The 20907-nt window shown below is 33.8% G+C and overlaps 1 protein-coding gene across 2 annotated transcripts in view; it reads right to left on the minus strand.

Annotated features, from left to right (window-relative positions):
• LOC143251954 (nose resistant to fluoxetine protein 6-like) overlaps positions 1 to 19330 on the minus strand; it is a 40000-nt gene extending 20670 nt beyond the window's left edge. Inside the window, exons 1-5 of one of the 2 annotated variants that reach the window (XM_076503326.1) lie at positions 19148 to 19330; positions 3173 to 3417; positions 2409 to 2523; positions 1063 to 1150; positions 613 to 719 (exon numbers count right to left, since the gene is read on the minus strand). In XM_076503326.1, the coding sequence (XP_076359441.1) occupies positions 613 to 719; positions 1063 to 1150; positions 2409 to 2523; positions 3173 to 3310 (448 nt within the window). In that variant the 5' untranslated portion in view covers positions 3311 to 3417; positions 19148 to 19330. Of the gene's footprint in view, positions 1 to 612; positions 720 to 1062; positions 1151 to 2408; positions 2524 to 3172; positions 3418 to 14409; positions 14939 to 19147 lie in introns of those variants that run through there. The other variant, XM_076503325.1, reaches the window with a different exon arrangement.
• Between the last annotated feature and the right edge of the window lie 1577 nt (positions 19331 to 20907).

A 20907-nucleotide genomic window follows, 5' to 3' on the forward strand; every position in this document is an offset into this window, starting at 1 on the left:
ATTAAAAGTTAATGAGACATGAAAGGTAAAACTAGCATTATAATCTATGTGCAGATTAAAAAGTAACAAGATCATCTCGTCGAGATGTGCAAGTTTCAACGATAATCTACACATACATTTTAAGAACAATCTACATACAAAGATGATATAAATCGCCGTTTAATTTACTATGCAAATATTATTAAGCCGTTATTTACAAAAGTGTGAAACAACTTGTATCTAAACCAACTCGAAGACATTAAATGACAAAAGAATATAAACGTGAATGTTATATAAGTTTATCAATTTCCATTTTTTTCAGGCACGCTTAACTATACATAAAAACAAACATACTTTTAAAAATAAAAAGATGTGGTATGTTTTATATCACGAACATGGTTATTTTGCTGTTGTGTGAAATGAAATTTGTTTCAATATCATGTAAAACATAATTGCATGTTAATAGTTGTAGAAACCAAAAATGTAATTGATGCACAACCTAAACATAGTTTTATTTGCCATATTTACTAACTTAAAAAATGTGCTTTACAAGTGAGCTCTTTCAAAACTTTAAAAGTAAAAGCTATTATAATTTCTCACATATTTCTAGTCAGATCGCAAATCATATCGTACCTGGAGGAGTTTTGTTTTCTTTGGATTTCTGACCCAAACAAAATCGGCAAAGAATATCGAAGATCGAAGCGGCGAAGACAAAAAAAGCCATGAGACTTATCACGGAACTAAAATAAATGGGATATATTGTATTTTGATATTTACGGATCATTTTCATTGATACATTTTATTGGATATTTGAGCTTAATAAATTACTTCATACATTTTAGCAAATAACATAATACAACATTGACTAATTTGATATATCTATGAAAAAATTTAATTATATTGTTAATACGTGTAAAGCTACATTTTTAAATATTTACTTCACGACCATAATAAGCCAGCATTAAACAACGAGATATAAATCATTACTGAAATGCAGTTAGGTAGAAATATTACATGTGATGATCAGAAAATAACAACAATAAATATTCTATAATATGAAGAACACGCGTTATTTGTACTTACATTACTGCAAGTTCTGCGTTGTCGACGTGCATAGGTTCATATATTTCACAATGAGAAACAGAAACTAAAAATCCATAATCTTCTACCACTATATACCACATGAAAGAAAAATAATAATATATTTTTCAGTTCAAACTATAATAATTAAAACAAGCTTTCAAATACAGTATAGTAATATAAATGTAGCTGGATTAAAGAATCTCAGAACCTAAAAGGTGAATACAAAATGTAAAAATTACTTTGTACTTCTTCATCAAAGTTTCATTTTTAGAGGATTGTATTAACAAAATAGTATGTGCCAGTGCAGTGGGGTGACAACATAAGTACATGCTTTGGCGCTGGCTCCACGATAATCTTTGGTTACTATATATATATAGTTTCACGGCCAATTCTCGAACATTCGACAGAACCTAGCTGTCAAGTCTACACTTATGAATGAAACGTGGTCAAAGTGTTTTGAGATAAAATGTTAATACCACGAAAGTTGTTAAACAGGGGAAAATTTTAAATATTTTCCAAACAGATAAAAAAAGAAATGTACAAGAGAGTGAGTGTTTTTGAAAAATACCAAAACAAACCAGGAGCAATACGTTATTCGCATACTGAGAATATGGCCTTAAAGTGAAGCTAGTCATGTCTTTTAGTACCATTACAAAAGATCATAAACTAGGATTTGAAGCTGAGTGCAGCTACCGAGTCTTTGTTTTGGAAGTTGACACCGATATGAAGTTGAAAATCTGTGGAAAGTTTAACAAGTTGTGAAGCCTAAGATTGGTTTCAAGGCCCATTAAAGAAGCTTGTTACAATAACAATTACCATATGTCGGGTAATAGGTATAAGGCATAACCTTCATGCTGGCCGTCATCAGTGATGGAGGATGTGGTTCTAACGAAAATATTGGCTATGAAAGATGTGCCTTATAACGTGCAGTTAAACCTCTACATAAAACATTCGTACATACGTTTGAACATTTGAACGCAATTGAAAATACGTAAGTTAGGAATATTGTGATAGAATAGATATACATTCTATAAATAATAGGAAAGTTGAATATAATAAATTTAAACTACTGTCGACTGATTATTTATAAATAATATGAATTAAACATTCTTGTTGTAATGACGTTTCGAAACAGACTAACATAAAGTTAAATGATATGAATACTTTGATATGAATGAACAGAGTGCAACCTTAACATTTTATAAAGCATATAATAGAACACTTAAAAAAACGAGTGCAAAAAACAAAGTAATATTGAAGGCTGAAGAAACCGACAAGAAACTTTTACAATAGTAACAGGAAGGTAATAATAAAAACGTACATTGTTTATTGCAAGCGAAACTTACGTTTTTGAATAAATTGTTCCAAATCTCTTGCTGAACATGTTGAGGGAATACAGAGTCCTAACCGTAGTGACAGAAAATAGAAAACATGAGCCTTGTTGCTGACATCTGTCAGGATCTGATAGAATAATAACAAAAGTTGATAAAACGGACACCCTCTTAGCTCCTATTAAGCTAACTTCTCTTTTGTTTTAATAATCCAGAACATATCTTACATGTTGTTGGAAAATAAAACATGCCATCTTATATGACAGAAGTAATTGTGTGATTAGCTAAAAATAACAATTTTTGATTAATATCAACTGTTATCAGTTCATTAACTCATGATATTCAAAATTATTGTTTGCCTGTAATTAATCACAAAGCAGTACAATGGATGTCTGTGCTTTGCTCACCACGGGTATTAAAACTCGATTTTTACCGTTTTAAGTTCACATACATACCACTGTACTATTGGAGGAGAGATTCAAAAGTACGCAAAATCAACAGACAAAAGTTGGTTTTAGAAAATAAATCCAATAAAGTAAGTACGTTCGGGATGTGGAGGTTCTTCCACCAGTGATAATTTGTCATTTATTCGTAATGAAGCAAAGTCCAGTTTTAATCACCTTAAACGGCGTAGTTTCAAGTTCATTTTACCTGAAATATTTTCATATTTGGTACAATCAAACGGTCTATTTGTTTGCTTATATTTCCATCTCTCTCTCACTCATATTCACACATATATATATTTATGTGAATATTTTTTATTTCACTTTCTGTCTTACCTTGAAGGAGTCTGATGAATTTTCGAACATTTCCAATCTGTGATGAACTGTATAGTAATGAGGTTTCGGTGGGAGTGGTGGCCTGACATCCACAGTGCAGTATTGGCCTCTAAAATACACTTCAGACTTGTTCGACATTTTGTTCCATTCATTGACAATGACATTTATGCATTCATCGTAAGACCCAAATGATGTCAGCGTTCCACTGAGAAGCCCACCACTTGGTTTGCCTGACGCATCGAGCACTGGAAAATTAATATAAAACAATGTGATATTCTAGAATGATACTGAGATTGAAAGTCAAACATCACTTCACTATAACAAACTTTAATGATAATATTAATACAATTGAAATTAAATACATGGAGTTGATATTTTAGGTTCTAGAATGATACTAAGAAAGAGAGTCAAACACCAGTTCACTATAACATACTATAATGATAATACTGATAGAATTGAAATTAAATACATAGAATTAATATTTTATGTCCTAGAATGAAACTAAGAAGAGAGAGTCATACACCAGTTCACTATAATATACTATAATAACAGTATTAAAGGAAATAAAATTAGAAAATAAAGTTTGTAAACGGTTAAAGTTGATTCACCCTTTGAAGAGAAACATATATCTTTCGAGAGTGCTCGGCTTATACGATTTTATGAGTTGTGATGAACATTTGAAAAAACAACAACATTTGTTTGCTAAATTTCACACAAAACTTCGAATGCTATCAACGCTAGCCGTCTGTAATTTTAAGTGGTAGGCTAAAGAGAGGGCTGATATTCAACACAGACGATTACCGACCCTATGGCTACAATTTTAACAAAACATAACATGATTTATAGTCACATTATAACTCTCACTGATGAAATGACGAGAATATTTGGCGAAAGAACTCGAACCTGCGACCCACAGGTTGTGAGTTGAGTGTCCTAACCACCAGGCCATGCTGATGAGGGTAGATATGACATGTCACTATCAATTACTGGAATAAGAGCATTAATTAATAGAAGTGAAATGAATATTGAATGACACCCCCATCTCCCCAATGATTCTGTTGTCTGTTTACATATTTTGTTACCCATAGAAGGCAGAGCACAGTTTGTCAGTTGTGTAGATTTGCATTTTGTGATAAACCCAACCAAACCATATTCAATTATTATTATGTATAGCTTATCTTTAAAATAAATCAGGCGTCATTTCATATGTTCCGTGGGATGCTAATATAGCGATATATATTGCCAATCTTAAAGGTAGGTCTGAGCGTGATCTAATGGTTTGAGTGTCAGATTGTGGATCCATGGTTTAAGTACTTTTACAACCACAATAAAGAATGTAAAAAACTGCGCTTCTCACTTTGAAGCTGTACGTGTGAGTTATAAGAGTGATTGTGCTAACCCACTATTCGATTAAAATAGTCTAAAACGAAACGAGTATAAGTAAAGCTTGTATAGCAGCGCCATAAAAAACATCTAGGGAGGGCAATAACATTGTTGCATGTCTGAACCAAATAGTAGCCAGTTGAAAACACGTTTCTTTCAAAAAACATAAGACTGTCGATATCAGTAGCTATACGAACACTGAAGCTTAATATTCCGATTGAGTTACAATATACAGTTTTATTTTGTATAATTTGCTTACGAATTAACAAGTGTTATGGCGTGAGACGCCTTAGTTAAAGTAAGAGATAATCGCATAGAAAAGTAACTGCCAGACCAAGGATAAGCAGGCAATGCATTGATAAGAATGTTTGTCCACAATCATTGCCAAAACAGAATAACACAATCGAATGATACATACTTGGTATTCTTATTATGAAAGATGTTAGTCGCTTTTCATTAGTTTAAGCCTTCAGCTCGATGGCAGTAATCTTAGACATTCCATAGCGGAGTACAGCGGTAGGTCTACGGATTTACAACGCTAAAATCAAAGGTTTAATTCCCTTATGTGTACACGGCAGATACCCCGATGTAGCTTTGCTTTAAGAAAACACGCCCGCACTCTTGTGGAATAAGACATGTGTCTCGTCATTTTCTTTAGCAGGATCATCCTATAAGCTGCTAAATGGAACTTAAAAAGTAACTGGTGGATGAAACATAGTAACGTTGCAACTGAAACAGATTTAAACTACAGAGACGAAACTGGTTATTGATTTTAACTGTTAGTGTGGCAATTTACGCAAGAAAAATAACAGAAAATGTCATCTCCTAGAAACCAAGTTTGTTCAACTATCTATGAGATTGTAGGCTATTGTATTGTGTATTTTGGCAAATTTGTTTGAATTTCGCGCAAAGCTACTCGAGGGCCATCTACGCTAACCGTCCCTAAGACAGGGACGAATAACAGACATTGACAAGTTTTTCTTTGTTTTGTTTTTTTAATTTCGCACAAAGCTACTCGAGGGCTATCTGTGCTAGCCGTCCCTAATTTAGCAGTGTAAGACTAGAGGGAAGGCAGCTAGTCATCACCATCCACCGCCAACTCTTGGGCAACTCTTTTACCAACGAATAATGGGATTTATTGTCACATTATAACGCCCCCACGGCTGGGAGGGCGAGCATGTTTGGCGCGAACCCGCGACCCTCGGATTACGAGTAGCACGCCTACGCGGTTGGCCATGCCGGGCCAGACACTAACAAGACAAGGACGAATAAAAGACACTGAAGACAGGGACGAAAAAAAGACGCTGACAAGACAGGGACGATAAAAGATACTGACAAGACAGGGACGAAAAAAGATACTGACAAGACAAGGACGAATAAAAGACACTAAAAAAAGGGACGAGAAAAGACACTGAAGAAAGGGACGAGAAAAGACACTGACAAGATAGGGACGAATAAAACACACTGACGAGACGGACAAAAATACACTGACAAGACAGGGACGAGAAAAAGACACTGACAAGACAGGGACAGTGTAAGACTAGGGGGAAGGCAGATATTCATCATCATCCATCGTCAACCCTCTATTCTCTTTTACCAACGCATAGTTGTATTGACTATCACATTATAACGCCCCCACGGTTGAAAGGACGAGCAAGCATGTTTGGTGTGACGGGGAATCAAACTCGCGACCCTCAGATCACGAGTCGAGTGCCTTAACCACCTGGCCATGCCGGGCCAAGATCAAGGGTTGACTAAACTTGGTTCACTCCAGTTGCCTCAAAATATTGGAGGAATGGATTCTAGTTGAGAATTTATAGCTTTAAGATTAGTTATTCATTATATTTGTCACTCTTGACGTTTCATAAGCCGGAGTTTACAATCATCTTGTTTTTGTTCAAATGTTCATTGTGAAACTCATGTGCCTTACGAAAATGATCTCCAAATGCTGAAAGGGCGAGCATGTTTGGTGTGAGGTGGATTCGAACCCATGACTCTCATATTATGAGTCGAGCACCTTAACCACCTGGTCATTTTGGCAAGTAATTATTTTGCTACCAGAAAGGAGATATTGGTTTCAGACACCTTGTCAAATATTCAATACACTTTTTCGTTATGAAAATTATCTTGTAAGCCTAACAAAACTATTGCCCTTTAATGGACCTTGGATTTCTGAAAGAATTAGTTAACTTGCAAAGCTATTTAATAATCCAGTTTCATTAGATATGTGCCACCAACAGAGGTGAGCAGTATGGAAATACTGAAAGGTTTTGAAGAAAGCGTATTATGGACCCCTGTTCCAGTAGTTAGGTAAAATGTAATAAAGTGAATGTAATGTTACAAAGACAAAAAGAAGAATTCAGACAGTTTAAATCTTGAAAACCAGTAATTAGATCAGGAGACACCAGATGCCTGTACCGTGTTTAAAGTGGTCAGGCTAAATTACTAGTGAAACAATTGGCAATTTCTAGCTAACTAACAAAACAATGGATATATTCGTCATTTCATCCAGCTCGATAAGTGGTATTCACTGGTTGAGGGCATGAAATTAATTAGAACATGATTTTATTTGTTTTGAATTTCGCGCAAAGCTACTCGAGGGCTATCTGCGGTAACCGTACCTAATTTAGCAGTGTAAGACTAGAAGGAAGGCAGGTAGTCATGATCACCAACCGCCAACATTTGGGCTTCTTTTTTACCAAAGAAAAATAGGATTGACCGTCACATTATAACATCCCCACAACTGAAAGGGCGATCATGTGTGGTGTGACGGGGATTCGAACCCACGACCCTCGGATTGCGAGTCGAAATTAGGATATGATAGAAGAACAAAATCTATCGTTTACACCATGGTAATCTCTCGCTGTGATAAACCGTCTTATCCCTATAGCATATGGTTTCAGACTTAGATTATGAGTGAAAACTGAATGAGATAATTTATATATTTAGCTAATGATGGCAACTTCGTGGCCTGGGTAGAGGCATGGACTTTCTTGACATCTTTGTAGATGTGTTAGATAAAAGCTTAATCGTGTGGTTTAGTGTATTAAAACAATCCACATCCACGAGTTTCTATTAGTTACGTGTGATTTATTGCATGTGCCTGTTATGTTAATAATCTTTGAGACCACCAAAATATTTTATATAATTTAAAATATATACAATGGGCCACCTTATACGAATATTTGCTATACTCATTGAACATATGTTAGTTGACATTAGAGAACTGAATTATCTGAATCTAAGTTCTGAATTGACGATGTTGAGGTGTAGAAGTAGCTTCTCTGTCGACATTGGACATAAAGTGTGATGACATCCTGCACAACCAAGAACACATACATATTCAGGAACATATAGAGTATCTCTGGCAAATATGGCAGTAAGAGTAAGTAAGTGTACAGAAGAGAAAGGAACGAATAAAAGACACTGACAAAACAGGGACGAATAAAAGACACTGAAGACAGGGACGAAAAAAAAGACACTGACAAGACAGGGACGAATAAAAGACACTGAAGAGAGGGACGAAAAAAAGACACTGACAAGACAAGGACGAATAAAAGACACTAAAGACAGGGACGAGAAAAAAGACACTGAAAGATAGGGACGAATAAAATACACTGAAGACAGGGACGATAAAAAAGACACTGACAAGACAAGGACGAATAAAAGACACTGACAAGACAGGGACGAATAAAAGACACTGACAAGATAGGGATGAATAAAAGACACTGACAAGACAGGGACTAAGTTTATTCAAAGGACATAAAAATACAAATACTGAAAATAAGTTAAATTCTGATAAAATTATATTTCCCTTTATATAAAAATGCGATTCTCTGAAAAAGCAACCTGTTCTACTAACCTCAGTGTTTAAATAGTATAAAAACTTACACGAGAAAAAAAGCCGCTCAATAAATGTTGCTGATAAATAGCTAAATCACTGGGTAAAAAAATCAACAGAAGAGAACTATGTCAACGCCAAGAGCCTAATAAGTTAGATAATGAAATATCAGTTTTACGAATTATAGAAAATACAGTTTGTTTGTTTTTGTTGTTGTTTTTTTTTAATTTCGCGCAAAACCAGTTGAGGACTACCTGCCCTAGCCGTCACTAATTTAGCAGTGCGAGACTGAAAGGAGGGCACTTAGTCATCGCCACCCACCGTCAACTCTCGGACTACTCTTCTACCAACAAATAGTTTGATTGACCGTCACATTATAACGCCCCCACGGCGAAAGGGCGAGCATGTTTGGCGCGACGGGGATGCGAACCCGCGACCCTCGGATTACGAGTCGCACGCCTTACGCGCTTGGCCAAGCCAGGCCATACATACTTAACTTAAGCCTTTGAATTCTGAGGTGTAATTATACCATTATTAACCTGCAATGTAAGGACAAGAATTCCTTCAACTTTCGCAAGGTAATGATAGTTGCCGCCTTTCTAGGAGGTCAATAATTGATAACGACATTTCCACCTCCCGTAAAATAAATATTTACTAAATAAGTTAGGAGACACTTGTGTATAGACAGAATATTAAAACACATACAATGTTAAATTGTTGCACAACAAACATAATTTATTAAAAACGCGGTACAGGCTACCTAAAAATGTAATTTTTAGGGCTAGGTTTGCTAGTAATAAATTTCATTTACTGTGCAACTATTTAACGTGCTACGTATTATTATTTGTTTCTGACGAGTCTCCAATTTATTACGTTATGTACGTTACATATTAATATCTCAAATAACCGGAAATTTAAATTTTAGCTTAGTAGTTAATTAACTGTTAATATGTTTCAAATTTATAGTATTTGCCAACAAGAGCGATGAACATATTTTCTTTCTTTTAACACAAATATATTTTAATATACAAACATAAAAACAATGCAGTTAAAATAACGGTTATTACTAATAGTTTTTACAAATGATGGTTTATGTACAAGAGTTTTACAAACTATACTGAGTCTTATAACTGGCCTAGAACTAAATATTTTACCGATGGTCTAGGTCAACGACGAGCAAATTAATTCTGAGTTGATATTGTTACGCCTCGCCTAAGCTGACGGTGTCTTTTCTTGGACAGCCTCACACCAAGTTCAAGCAGACTCCTTCCAGCGAAGATATTTAATGCCCTTGTAGAAATAATAACGTCCGAAGTAATTCACTGAAGTTTAACGGTTTGTAATGTTCGAAATCTACAACTTTCCTTGTCAAATTCTGTAGTTTTCCGATTAATAGAAGTTACTCATAATTATAGCATTTTAGACTTATAGCACACTGACTGTAGTTGTACAATAATATTCGCTTCTCTTTACCATCCCTCGACTAGCTGTATAAAAATACAGGAATCACGCGAGTTTGTTGAAATTTCGACAATATTCTCGCGCGCTTTCTTCAAGCAAGTATTGTTGATATTTACGCACGCGAACGTTCTACAATTTTCGAGGACAGTTGGACCTCGTGCAATACACAGTTAAGAATACAAATACACTTCACAAACAGGAGTAAGGAAAAATGGACGGTCTCAATGGGGTTTTAAAGTGCCATCTAAAATCATTTAATAGATGTGGTTATGTGGTTTAGTGAATCTTTTTTCACCTCATTTTATTTACTGACGGTAAAGTAACAATACGAAAAAAAATATCAGGCATTCAAGGTTTCATGTTTTCTGACAGTGGAAGTTGCCGAAGTATTGTAATAGTTTCTGAAGCAATTTAGTGATTTTAGTTGAGCATTTTGATTTCCTTAGAAAAGTGATAAACATTTAGACTGACTTTTACACAAGAATCAACCCATGAGTGTCCAAGACAGCGATGGAAAAGTCCCCGACAATCTTATTTCTCGACACTGATTCGTGGAGTGAGACATCAGTCATTTGTCAGCACAGTCATCTGTGGTTAGTTCTCACTAGAGAAACGTTAGTAGATATAAACAGCGCTCAACTCAGCTTTGCTTATGTTATCTTCAGATTACCTAGTTTCTACATTCTAAGACGTCGCAAGATCCCTAACATAGTAGGAAACAGCAGGGGTTCGACATTAGCTTTCAGACAACACTCTGCTTTACGTAATCAGTATGATGATTGAAACCTGAAGAGCGTATTAAAAGTTATAAACTTACACTGTTCAATTGAAAAAGCTACCAGTTTATTTACTCATGCGGAGTTCGTACACAGTGGTTTATTTATAAAGTTAGTTTTATATGCATTAATATGTACAAATATATTATTATTTTACTTTTAACCTCATAAGTTAAGACATTTGTATTTTGGTGCACGTATCATTGATGATAACCCATGATAACGTTTGCATTACCAACTGCATACGAAAGTTATGATATCTCTATTTTATATTAATATAAGCACTATGGATCTCCGTTGTTGAATGTGTGAAAATATCTGTTTTCTAACACGATACATGTAAGTACATGTAAGTCATCTACAATCCATTAAAAAGAAATATGTGATGTAACTATGACCTCGATCTCTTTTCTCTAAATAAGCTTAAAGCTCTGTAGAATATATATATATAAACATATGTTTATAAAACGACACCTTATAAGAACTAAATGTAGGCCAGTGGTACACCAATACGGTGTCGAAAACAAAGGATTTTGGAAAAACACGTCACGTATAAGCCGTAGAAGCTTTTACCTTTGAAACAACATGAGTGATGTTCTGTTATAAAACTTTGTTTGTTTAAACATTCTTATACTCATTGGAATTTTTTGTTTAAATATTTTTATACTCGGTGAAACTTGTTTGTTAAAATACTCTTATTTTCAATGAAAGTTATTGGTGCAACAGAAATTGTCTTTGCTTTTATAGAAAGATTTACTTTTAAACATTAAACATATATTATTTAATATGAATTATTTGTATTTGTTTAATTCTTAAAAATCGAATTTTATTTACACAATTAAAAAGACGTTTATTAAAGCTTGCCACAAAATTCCACTTACAAACACTATTATTTGACGTAGTCCCCTCTGCCTTCTTACTTTAGTAAATATATTTTAAATGCGTAAATGCGCAAATGGTTTTGTTTTGAATTTTGCACAAAGCTGCACGAGGGCTATCTGTGCTAACCGTTCCTAATTTAACAATGTAAGACTAGAGGGAAGACAGCTAGTCATCACCACCCACCGCCAACGCTTGGGCTACTCTTTTACCAACGAATAGTGGGATTGACCGAAACCTTATAACGCTCCCATGGCTGAAAGGGCGAGCATGTTTGGTGCGATGGGAATTCGAACCGGCGACCCTCGGATTACGAGTCGAACGTCTTCACACACTTGGCCATGCCGAGCCTGTGCAAATGGTATTTCACTTTTTTGTTACGTTTTTAATATTATTTAGTTATCACGTTTTTAAAATGTGCGGTACTGAAACTCCTAAATCATCCCATATATAAACAGATGCTACATCACTCTGCAAATCCAACCCTTCTTTAAAAAATAGGTTATATACAGGCTTGAAATCGTGCATAAATACACTTATATGTTGCTATTTTTACAATATCTTACATGATAGATTTTGTGAATTAAACAATATTTGTGTGTAATAGAAGACATATGTTTTCCAAATTAAATATCCTCATTACAGTGGTGACATCGTTATTTCTTTTTCTCCAAATATTCACTTTTCTGTAGTGATTAATTCCAGTAATGTAACACACATAAGTAAAAACGAAATAAAAATCAACATACATTATTAAAAGAAAGACAACGAGTTGAAAGTACAAAGTGAGTAAATGAGAAAGAAGTAATTTCATCGTGTAACTGTTCATTTGCATTTTTCCTTAAACGCGTTCTTCAGTCAAATTATTGCAATATTATTGTATATATACAAATTATTAATAACAATAACTGACGTTATATTTTATAAAAAAAATAAAATTATTTTTTTTTATGTCTGATACCATAGGTGTTTTTATACAGATTACAAAAGATTTGTTTTATTTGTATTTTCTTATTTTTAAGACAATTCTTTTGTTATACTATTTTTAAGTTTATACAACTGTTGTCAGTTGAAATCTGCGCATGGCTATTAAATGTTTACTTTGTTTTCAGTTGGTAGCATATCAGTTATATTGAGTATATAATACAATTAGTTGTCAAAGAGTTTTGCTAACCTTATGATTTCTGACAAGAATCATTTACGACTTCTGTGTGATATAGATATTAACCAAAGGCATGAGGTCCCTGAAAGCAAGCGAAACCACACTTTCTCAATGGACCCGGCATGGCGAGGTGTGTTAAGGCGTTCGACTCGTAATCTGAGGGTCACGGGTTCGAATCCAAGTCGCACCAAACATGCTCGCTCTTTCAGCCGTAGGGGAGTTATAATATTATGGTTAATCCCACTATTTGTTGGTAAAAGAGTAGCCCAAGAAGTAACGGGGGGTGGCGATGACTAGCTGACTTCCCTCTAGTCTTACATTACTAAATTAGGGACGGCTAGCGCAGATAGCTCTCGTATAGCTTTGCGAGAAATTCAGAAAACGAGCTTTCTCAATATGTATTACAAAAATGTAATTTTTAAGTATCAGCTAAAAACGAAATAATGATTCATATTAAAGCATTCTACTATACCGTACATGATCAGTTATCACCTTGAATGCATTAAAGCACTGTTGGGGAGGTTCTGGACATCTCACACAACGTTTCCTGTTTTGATTTGATTTTAATTTTTATCTTACTGGAAAAAGCTTTATTTCTAACTAAAAACTTTTTGTTACATGATATGTTCTTTAAACTATAAAATGCTTCTTACATAATTAATTTTCTGAATAAAAAATTCAAATTCATTCACGTATCAAAAAAAACAAACAAATCTCGAATGTTATATTAGCCTTTTTCACGAAGAACATAACAGTGCGTTTGGTCAACTGTTTGTCGTAACTTACAAAAGCTTTTCTTTTGGTCGTGTTTGTTATTTGACAGCAAATTTGAGACATGAAACTCAAGCGGATTTGGTAATTTAGATAATACGCATAAGGCGATTATAAAATATGAAAATTCCTCCATTTATATATTCTCAACTCTAGGCCTAGCTCAATAAAAATATGAATATGAATAGAGACATTTTGAAAAAGTTAATCGACATGATATTTGGGTGAACAAAAATGATCATTTATATGTCATGATGAGTCACTGGAGTCTGTTAACAGAGGAAATCACGTGGAACTGGTAAATTTGTGCAAGAAATACGGTCTGTTATTGATATATCATTTAGAGAAATCGAGTGTTTTTTCTGACTTGTCAGATAGAATGCAGAATAATCTGGAAATAAAGACTAATAGTTTCTATGAAACTATAATAAATTATGAAGATATAATAAGTTATGAAGATATAATAAATGTATTCAATCAAAAGGAAAGAAGGATAGAATTAACATATAAATAATGTAAGTAACCGAATGTGCCTTGTTTTTATCTTTAATTAGAAGTACTTAATATGAAACATGATTAATGATTACAAGTAATTAATTTGATATTTATGTACATATGTTTTATTTTATTTTATAATGGACCTTTATGTTTTTGGTTCCCATCAGGATAAATCACCTAATATCAACACCATTAAAGTTAAAACAAGAAACTTGTAATAGTAATATTTTTCGTCGTCGTTTAACCTGCTATCAAGAATTCGGAATTCGATCCCAGCGGCGTACACTGAGCATATTGTTGAAACAAATAATTTTCGACGTAGTGAAATATATTGATGACTTGTTCCTCAGTGCTACCTAACAAAATAAAGAAATGAGTTGACGACGAAATATGTTAACATTTTGTAATAATTAACAGTTTAGTTTCATCACGAACATTTTACATGACGAAGCTTAATACTACTTACTTTTGAATGCCCACGGCTTTAAATGTCGTATTCCTAGAATAGTCTTCAGCATGCTGTTTCGACACTCGTTAGAAAGTTTCGTTTGTAAACCTACACGTATTAGTGTTGGAAAGAGCTTTAGAACAACCTTAGCTATCGCCTCGCCTAACATCTTTTCTAAATTTATCCATGAATGTAACGTTTTGTCCTCTTCACTTGGTGATGGTGAGATGCGTGCATTTAATGTTTTTTGAGTGGGCATTCCATTTTTGCTGTCCATTTCTTGGCCAGTTTGACTACGAACTACTGAGTCAACTTTGTTCTTGTCAAGTGGTCCGCCTGTCACCATTGCCAACAACACGAAAACACAAATAAATCTTTGTAGCTTTCTCATATCAACTGATATCTTGTCTTCAGTTATCAGGTTATTTACGTTACACTATTACGTCAATAATTATCGGTTACAATATGTTACTCTGAATAAAGTGTTTCGAAGGGACGTTAAAGTTATATAGACACTTGTAAGCGAGATCGAGTTAATGATTGACCTACTAAAGCGAGATAACGTGCTATATATACAAAGAACTCGACTCTTCGTATGAAAGTAACAGTTATTATGGAAGTATCTACGTCACAAACAGTTCTACAAAATGATTGGTTTATGTTATACCCTTTACAAAATTGAACAATATAAAGCCGTTTTAAATAATGTTTCACTTCGAAAATTTCAATTGTATTCAGTCGTAATGGGACATTAGGAGCATCTGTTACTTTGTATTATAAAATGCCAAAATATTTTATCTTTATTAATCCCTTTAATGGAAAAAGATACTTTGTAATGACATATTTAATGAAAAACAAAGGGTAAAATAGTATTATATCGTAAGCTAATTCTGAAATGTCATTCATATAATATTTGGCCATTCGTGATCTAATAGTTTCGGTGCCAATTTCGGAATCAGTTAGCCTGAGGCTCGAGAAGTAATGTGTCACTTTCATTTATGAGAGAATTAAAAAATACTAACGAATTCGGTTCAAAGAGCTGGACTTAGCCTATTGCGACGAAGGGTGATGCTAGTTGGTTTCACTCCCTCTAATCATTAATTGATAAATATGGACAGCTAGCCATGCCTTCGACCTGGTCAAAGAGCACATATGAACATAAGGTATCATCCAGGTTGAAAATTCCAGTTCCATTTCATAGCTCCCCTCTCACCATCCAGCGGTATTTCTCCGATCATACAACGTTAGAGACCGGGTTTCGATATCCGTGGTGGGCAGAGCACAGGTAGCCCATTGTGCAGTTTTTTGCTTAATTCTAAACATAGAAACTCATTACTTAGAATATCAATCGTTCTTAATTAAATACTTGATGAATAACACAACAAGAATGCCTATATTTTGTATACTGTAGATAAATATAATACACAGTGCCGTTGAAACGAAAATATTGTTACGGTTTAGTTCGTGGATTGTATTGGAACTGTCCAAGATATTTATAGTTTTGCATTTATCAAATAGAAAATAATGAGGGAAAAAACTTGGAAAAACACAATAAATTTGGATTCAAGATAGAAACATAATTTGTTAAGTATTGATTGTTTAGAAACAAAAGATTAACATAAACATAGAAAAGAAATAGTTATTCCGTTCTCTGTATAAACAGTGTCTATTTTCGATTATATATTTATATGAGTTAAAGCGATGTTTATACCACACATTAAAGTGGTCTTACGACGTAGTATTGGAGGAATGAACATACTTGCACAGATATAAGAACTGCATAGCATATTAAAATGGTCTTACGACGTGGTATAGCAGGTCTGAGCATAGTTAAACAGATGTGAGTACTGTATAACATATTAAAGTGGTCTTACGATGTAGTACTGGAGAAATGAGCATACTTACATAGGTGTAAGTACTGTATAACATAATAACTTTGTCTCACGACGTAGTATTGGAGAAATGAGCATACCACAGATTTAAATACTGTATAACATATTAAAGTGGTTTCACGACGTAGTATTGGAAGAATGAGCATACTTACGTAGATGTAAGTACTGTTTAACATAATAAAGTTGCCTCACGATGTAGTATTGGAGAAATTAGCATACGTATAGAGATGTAATTACTGTATAATATATTAAAGTGGTCTAACGACAGAATATTGGAGGACTGAGGATACTTACATAGATGTAAGTACTCCATAAGATATTAAAGTGGTACTACGATGGAGTATTGAATGAATGAACATACTTACATAGATGTAAGTAGTGTATGACATATTGAAGTGGTCTGACGATAGTGTTGGACGGTTAGGGATACTTACATAGATGTAACTACTCAATAACGTATTAAAGTGGTACTACGATGGAGTATTGGATGACTGAGCATACTTACATAGATGTAACTACTCTATAACTTATTAAAGTGGTATTACGACGTAGTGTTGGACGGTTAGGGATACTTACACAGATGAAATTACTCTATAACGTATTAAAGTGGTACTACGATGGAGTATTGGATGACTGAACATACTTACATAGATGTAAGTAGTGTATGACATATTGAAGTGGTATTACGACGTAGTATTGGAGGAATGAGCATACTAAGAAACTTCGGGAGAGTTTTTGTAATTTTTTATCTCTAAAGTTAGACTTATGATTGATTTCACTACACAAATTAAAATGAAACGACATTAAAATGTTGATTTACATATCTAATGTAAGATTTATTTATTATAATAAAAACAATATACAAAACTCGTACATTGTATCTTTCTAGTGTAATATTTCAAAGTATAACTAATAAACTATAACATAAAATGCGTTAAGAAATCTGTAATTCTGTAAAAGTAAAACACATGATGACGGCCCGGCATGACTAGGTCGGTTAAGGCATTCGACTCGTAATCTGACAGTCTCGGGTTCGAATCAACGTCACACCAAACATGCCCGCCCTTTCAGCCGTGGGGGCGTTATAAAGTGACGGTCAATTCCACTATTCGTTGGTAAAAGAGTGGCCCAAGAGGTGGCGGTGGGTTGTGATGACTAGCTGCTTTCCTTCTAGTCTTTCACTGCTAAATTGCGGACGGCTAGCGCAGATAACCCTCGAGTAGCTTTGTGCGAAATTCAAAAACAAACAAACAAAGTTATCCGTTGTTATCTAATTGTTTTATAAACAGCAGTAATATAAGCAGGAAATTTTAGGTACAAAATGAAACTGATTTGTATAGCCATAAAACGTGACAGAATGCTGCGGTTTTCAAGAATTTACAGTCAGTCCTTCAGTGATTTATTCAGGTATTTAATTAATGAGCAATGTATGACATTTACATAATGCTTGGAATGAAAAGGTTGTCTTCAAAAATACTCTGAGTTAATTTTGGTTTGATAAGTCAACTGATTCATGAGTTGATATTCACCTCACACAAAGGAACTTGAGCTCGGAGGTACATTCTGGAAAACGTAACCCGCTGGTAAAATAAGAACTGCAAGGGTTGATGTGTGTGTTTTTCTGATGCTTTGTAAACTAAAGTAATTTTGTTTAACAACTACTGTTTCGTAACTCTTATTGGATTAGTTTTAAAACTAGATTTTCATTTCTAATTTAATTTGTAGAGTTTTTGTTTTTTACAATTACTAGTTATTATTTCTAGACCATTTAACAAGATAGGTGAACGCAAGACACCCCGCTAGTACAGCGATAAGTCTACAGATTTATAACGCTATAATTAGGTGTTCGATTCCACTCGGTGGGTTCAGTAGATAGCCCGATGTGGCTTTGCTCAAAGAAAATATACACTCTTTTCAGTCTATCACTTCAAAATTAGGAGCGGTTAGCTCAGATAAACCTCTAGATCTGTGCGAAATTTAATAAAACAAATAAACTTTGTTAGCAATATAAGGACATGTCCACCTTAGGCAGAACTATAATCTGTCATTTCTTTGGATATGATCTATGTTTTTGTGTCTGTGTTTACAACTATAATAATACGTTTTTGTAAAGCTGTAAGAAAGTAATTCTGTTACTGTGCCACTAGGGCAACAGGTGATTTCACTTTAGTAAGTCACGAACTCCCTAAATTTTCTATTTAACGTATTTATACTAGAGAAATGCTTGTATTCTTAATGTAAACTTTAGTCATTTGTTGAATTCTAAAGAGTGGGCTAAAGGGAAGTGTTCTCCTTTAATGTATATTTAATTCTCACGTAAAACAAAATATGATATTTTTATGTGTGACCCCTTTCGATAATGTTAAAATATTTGTGGACGCAGCTGTTATTAGGTAATATACATAATTTAAAAGAAACTTGGAGAACGTGGAACCAACTAAGATTGTCTAATTAGAAGAGATCTGATAATAATAACATAAAATACATTTAACAGAGAGATAAAATCGTGTGTTGGATGGAAATAGAAACTTGAAAAATTATAACAGTAAAAAATATATATGCAAGACGTTTTAGAACTAAACTATTGACAACAAATAATTTTATTTTACATGTTTAAGTTCTATTATTTCTAGTTAGGAAAGCTCATACATATTAATTTATTACAAGCCTAAAAAGAAATTCATTATACATATGTATACATCTATATACAGGTATTTAAATGTCCAAAACACTGGAGAACATTTTTTCTGAATAAAACTGTCAAACCTTGTTCACCCATGAGCAACTATGGTAATTTAATAGATTAGTTGAATAAGATGTGCTTGGGTTTGCAAAATGTGCGGGGATTAAACAAGTACACTTACCGGCGTTCACCTATCAAGGGTTTGAGCTGCACTGACTGCAAAATTAACCGTAGTGACCTATGACACAGTTTAGAATGTATCTACTTGCTGTAGTGTTTCGCTTTAGATAAACCATCTGCTCCGTGAAATGAAATACTGTGCCATAGTTCATCGTAACATTAGCTTTTATGTTCATATTTTTTTGCAAACCATTCAAATATTTCTTTTGCTCGTCTGTAACCTACTTTACAATTCAAAATAAAAACAAGTCAAGACGTTCTCTCACACTGTTACCTCATGAGTCTTAACCTCTTAACCTCTTTCCTAAGGGCTAAAACAGCGAGCAAACCTGTTTTTTTTTAAACTATTTTCCTGTTTACTACAAAAGACACCTGATGGTACATAAAAGTATCCAACAGATAGGAATAATATCAAATTATGTTCTAAGGATTTAATCAAAAATCGAAGCATACAGCCATACGCATATGCGAAAAGGAAACTGCAAGTTCTGCTCAGTTATACATGAAAAACAACAACAACACACTTTACAAATACCTTTAACAGATTCTTGGTCCTAAAATAAACTATATTGATGATGTTTTGAAATTAAACGAAAAACATTATTAATGAAAGGTTGACTCTTTAATATAAGTCAGGTGCGATTAAACGGTTAGTGCTCTTTTACTGTGAGGTAGAGAGCTTATAAATCACATTGTGTTATGCCACAAAAAAAAAAAACGATACGCCCTTTATGGCTGTAGGCTCATTATAAAAGTAACAATCCCATTCCACTACTTAGTCAGATAAAAGTAGTTCAAATGTTGGCGGTGAGTGTTGTTGACTAGCTGTTTTCCTTCTAGTTTATCCGTTCCAAATTATAGGATGACTATGCTAATATAACTATTTACAAAATTTTGTACAAAAATAAACACATTTTATAACTAAAGTTATCATGAAAAAAAAATCCAAACCTCAAAATGTCAAAGACAATATTTAGTTTTTCCAGACAACTTGATTAAAATCTAAGATTGTCCATTATTATTTACTCACCGACAAATAGTTAGACACCGACACAAAATAGCATTTTGACATATTGCATTAGACGTATTAGATATTTAGTAAAGGTGGTGTGTGTCCGACAAAGTCATATTCAAACTCTCTTTACTTGAACATGACCGAGAAAGGTCGAAACGCTGTTCTCTCCTTATCAATAAAAGTGTTAATACTCATACCATCCATTCTGAGATACATTTTTATTTCAAGTGGGTTTCTCGTCATCAAGTAATGTCCGTTTTGTTGTTACGTACAAAGTTACATAATGGGCTATATGTGCTGTGTTCATCTCGGGTATCGAAATCTAGTTTGTACAGCTGTAATCCTTCTGACTTACCATTGTACCATTGGAGGGGGACAGCTAGTAGAAATGGGAAATTTAAAAATAACTATGGTCAAACAAATAGAAGCTTAATTACTACACGTCAAATATTACCATAACATATTAAACCCATTTATCGATTTACTAAATTTTAGTTTTTATACATTGAGTATTGGATCACGTACTGTAATCTCTACTCAAATACCAATGTTTGACTAAAAAAATATTTGAAGTAACGTTGCTTTCAGTGAGTTGGACAATTACGTGTTATGTTTTCCTTTTAGCTAAACTTAGTAAAATTACAAATCTAAACGCTTCTGTATATCTTAATAAACATATTTACAATAAATTAAACCCATCTTTAGATTGTTGGATATTTTATAAATATAGAAACCGGTTGAGCTGA

This window comes from Tachypleus tridentatus, chromosome 6 (assembly GCF_004210375.1).
Source record: "Tachypleus tridentatus isolate NWPU-2018 chromosome 6, ASM421037v1, whole genome shotgun sequence".
NCBI classification, from domain to species: Eukaryota; Metazoa; Arthropoda; class Merostomata; order Xiphosura; family Limulidae; genus Tachypleus; species Tachypleus tridentatus.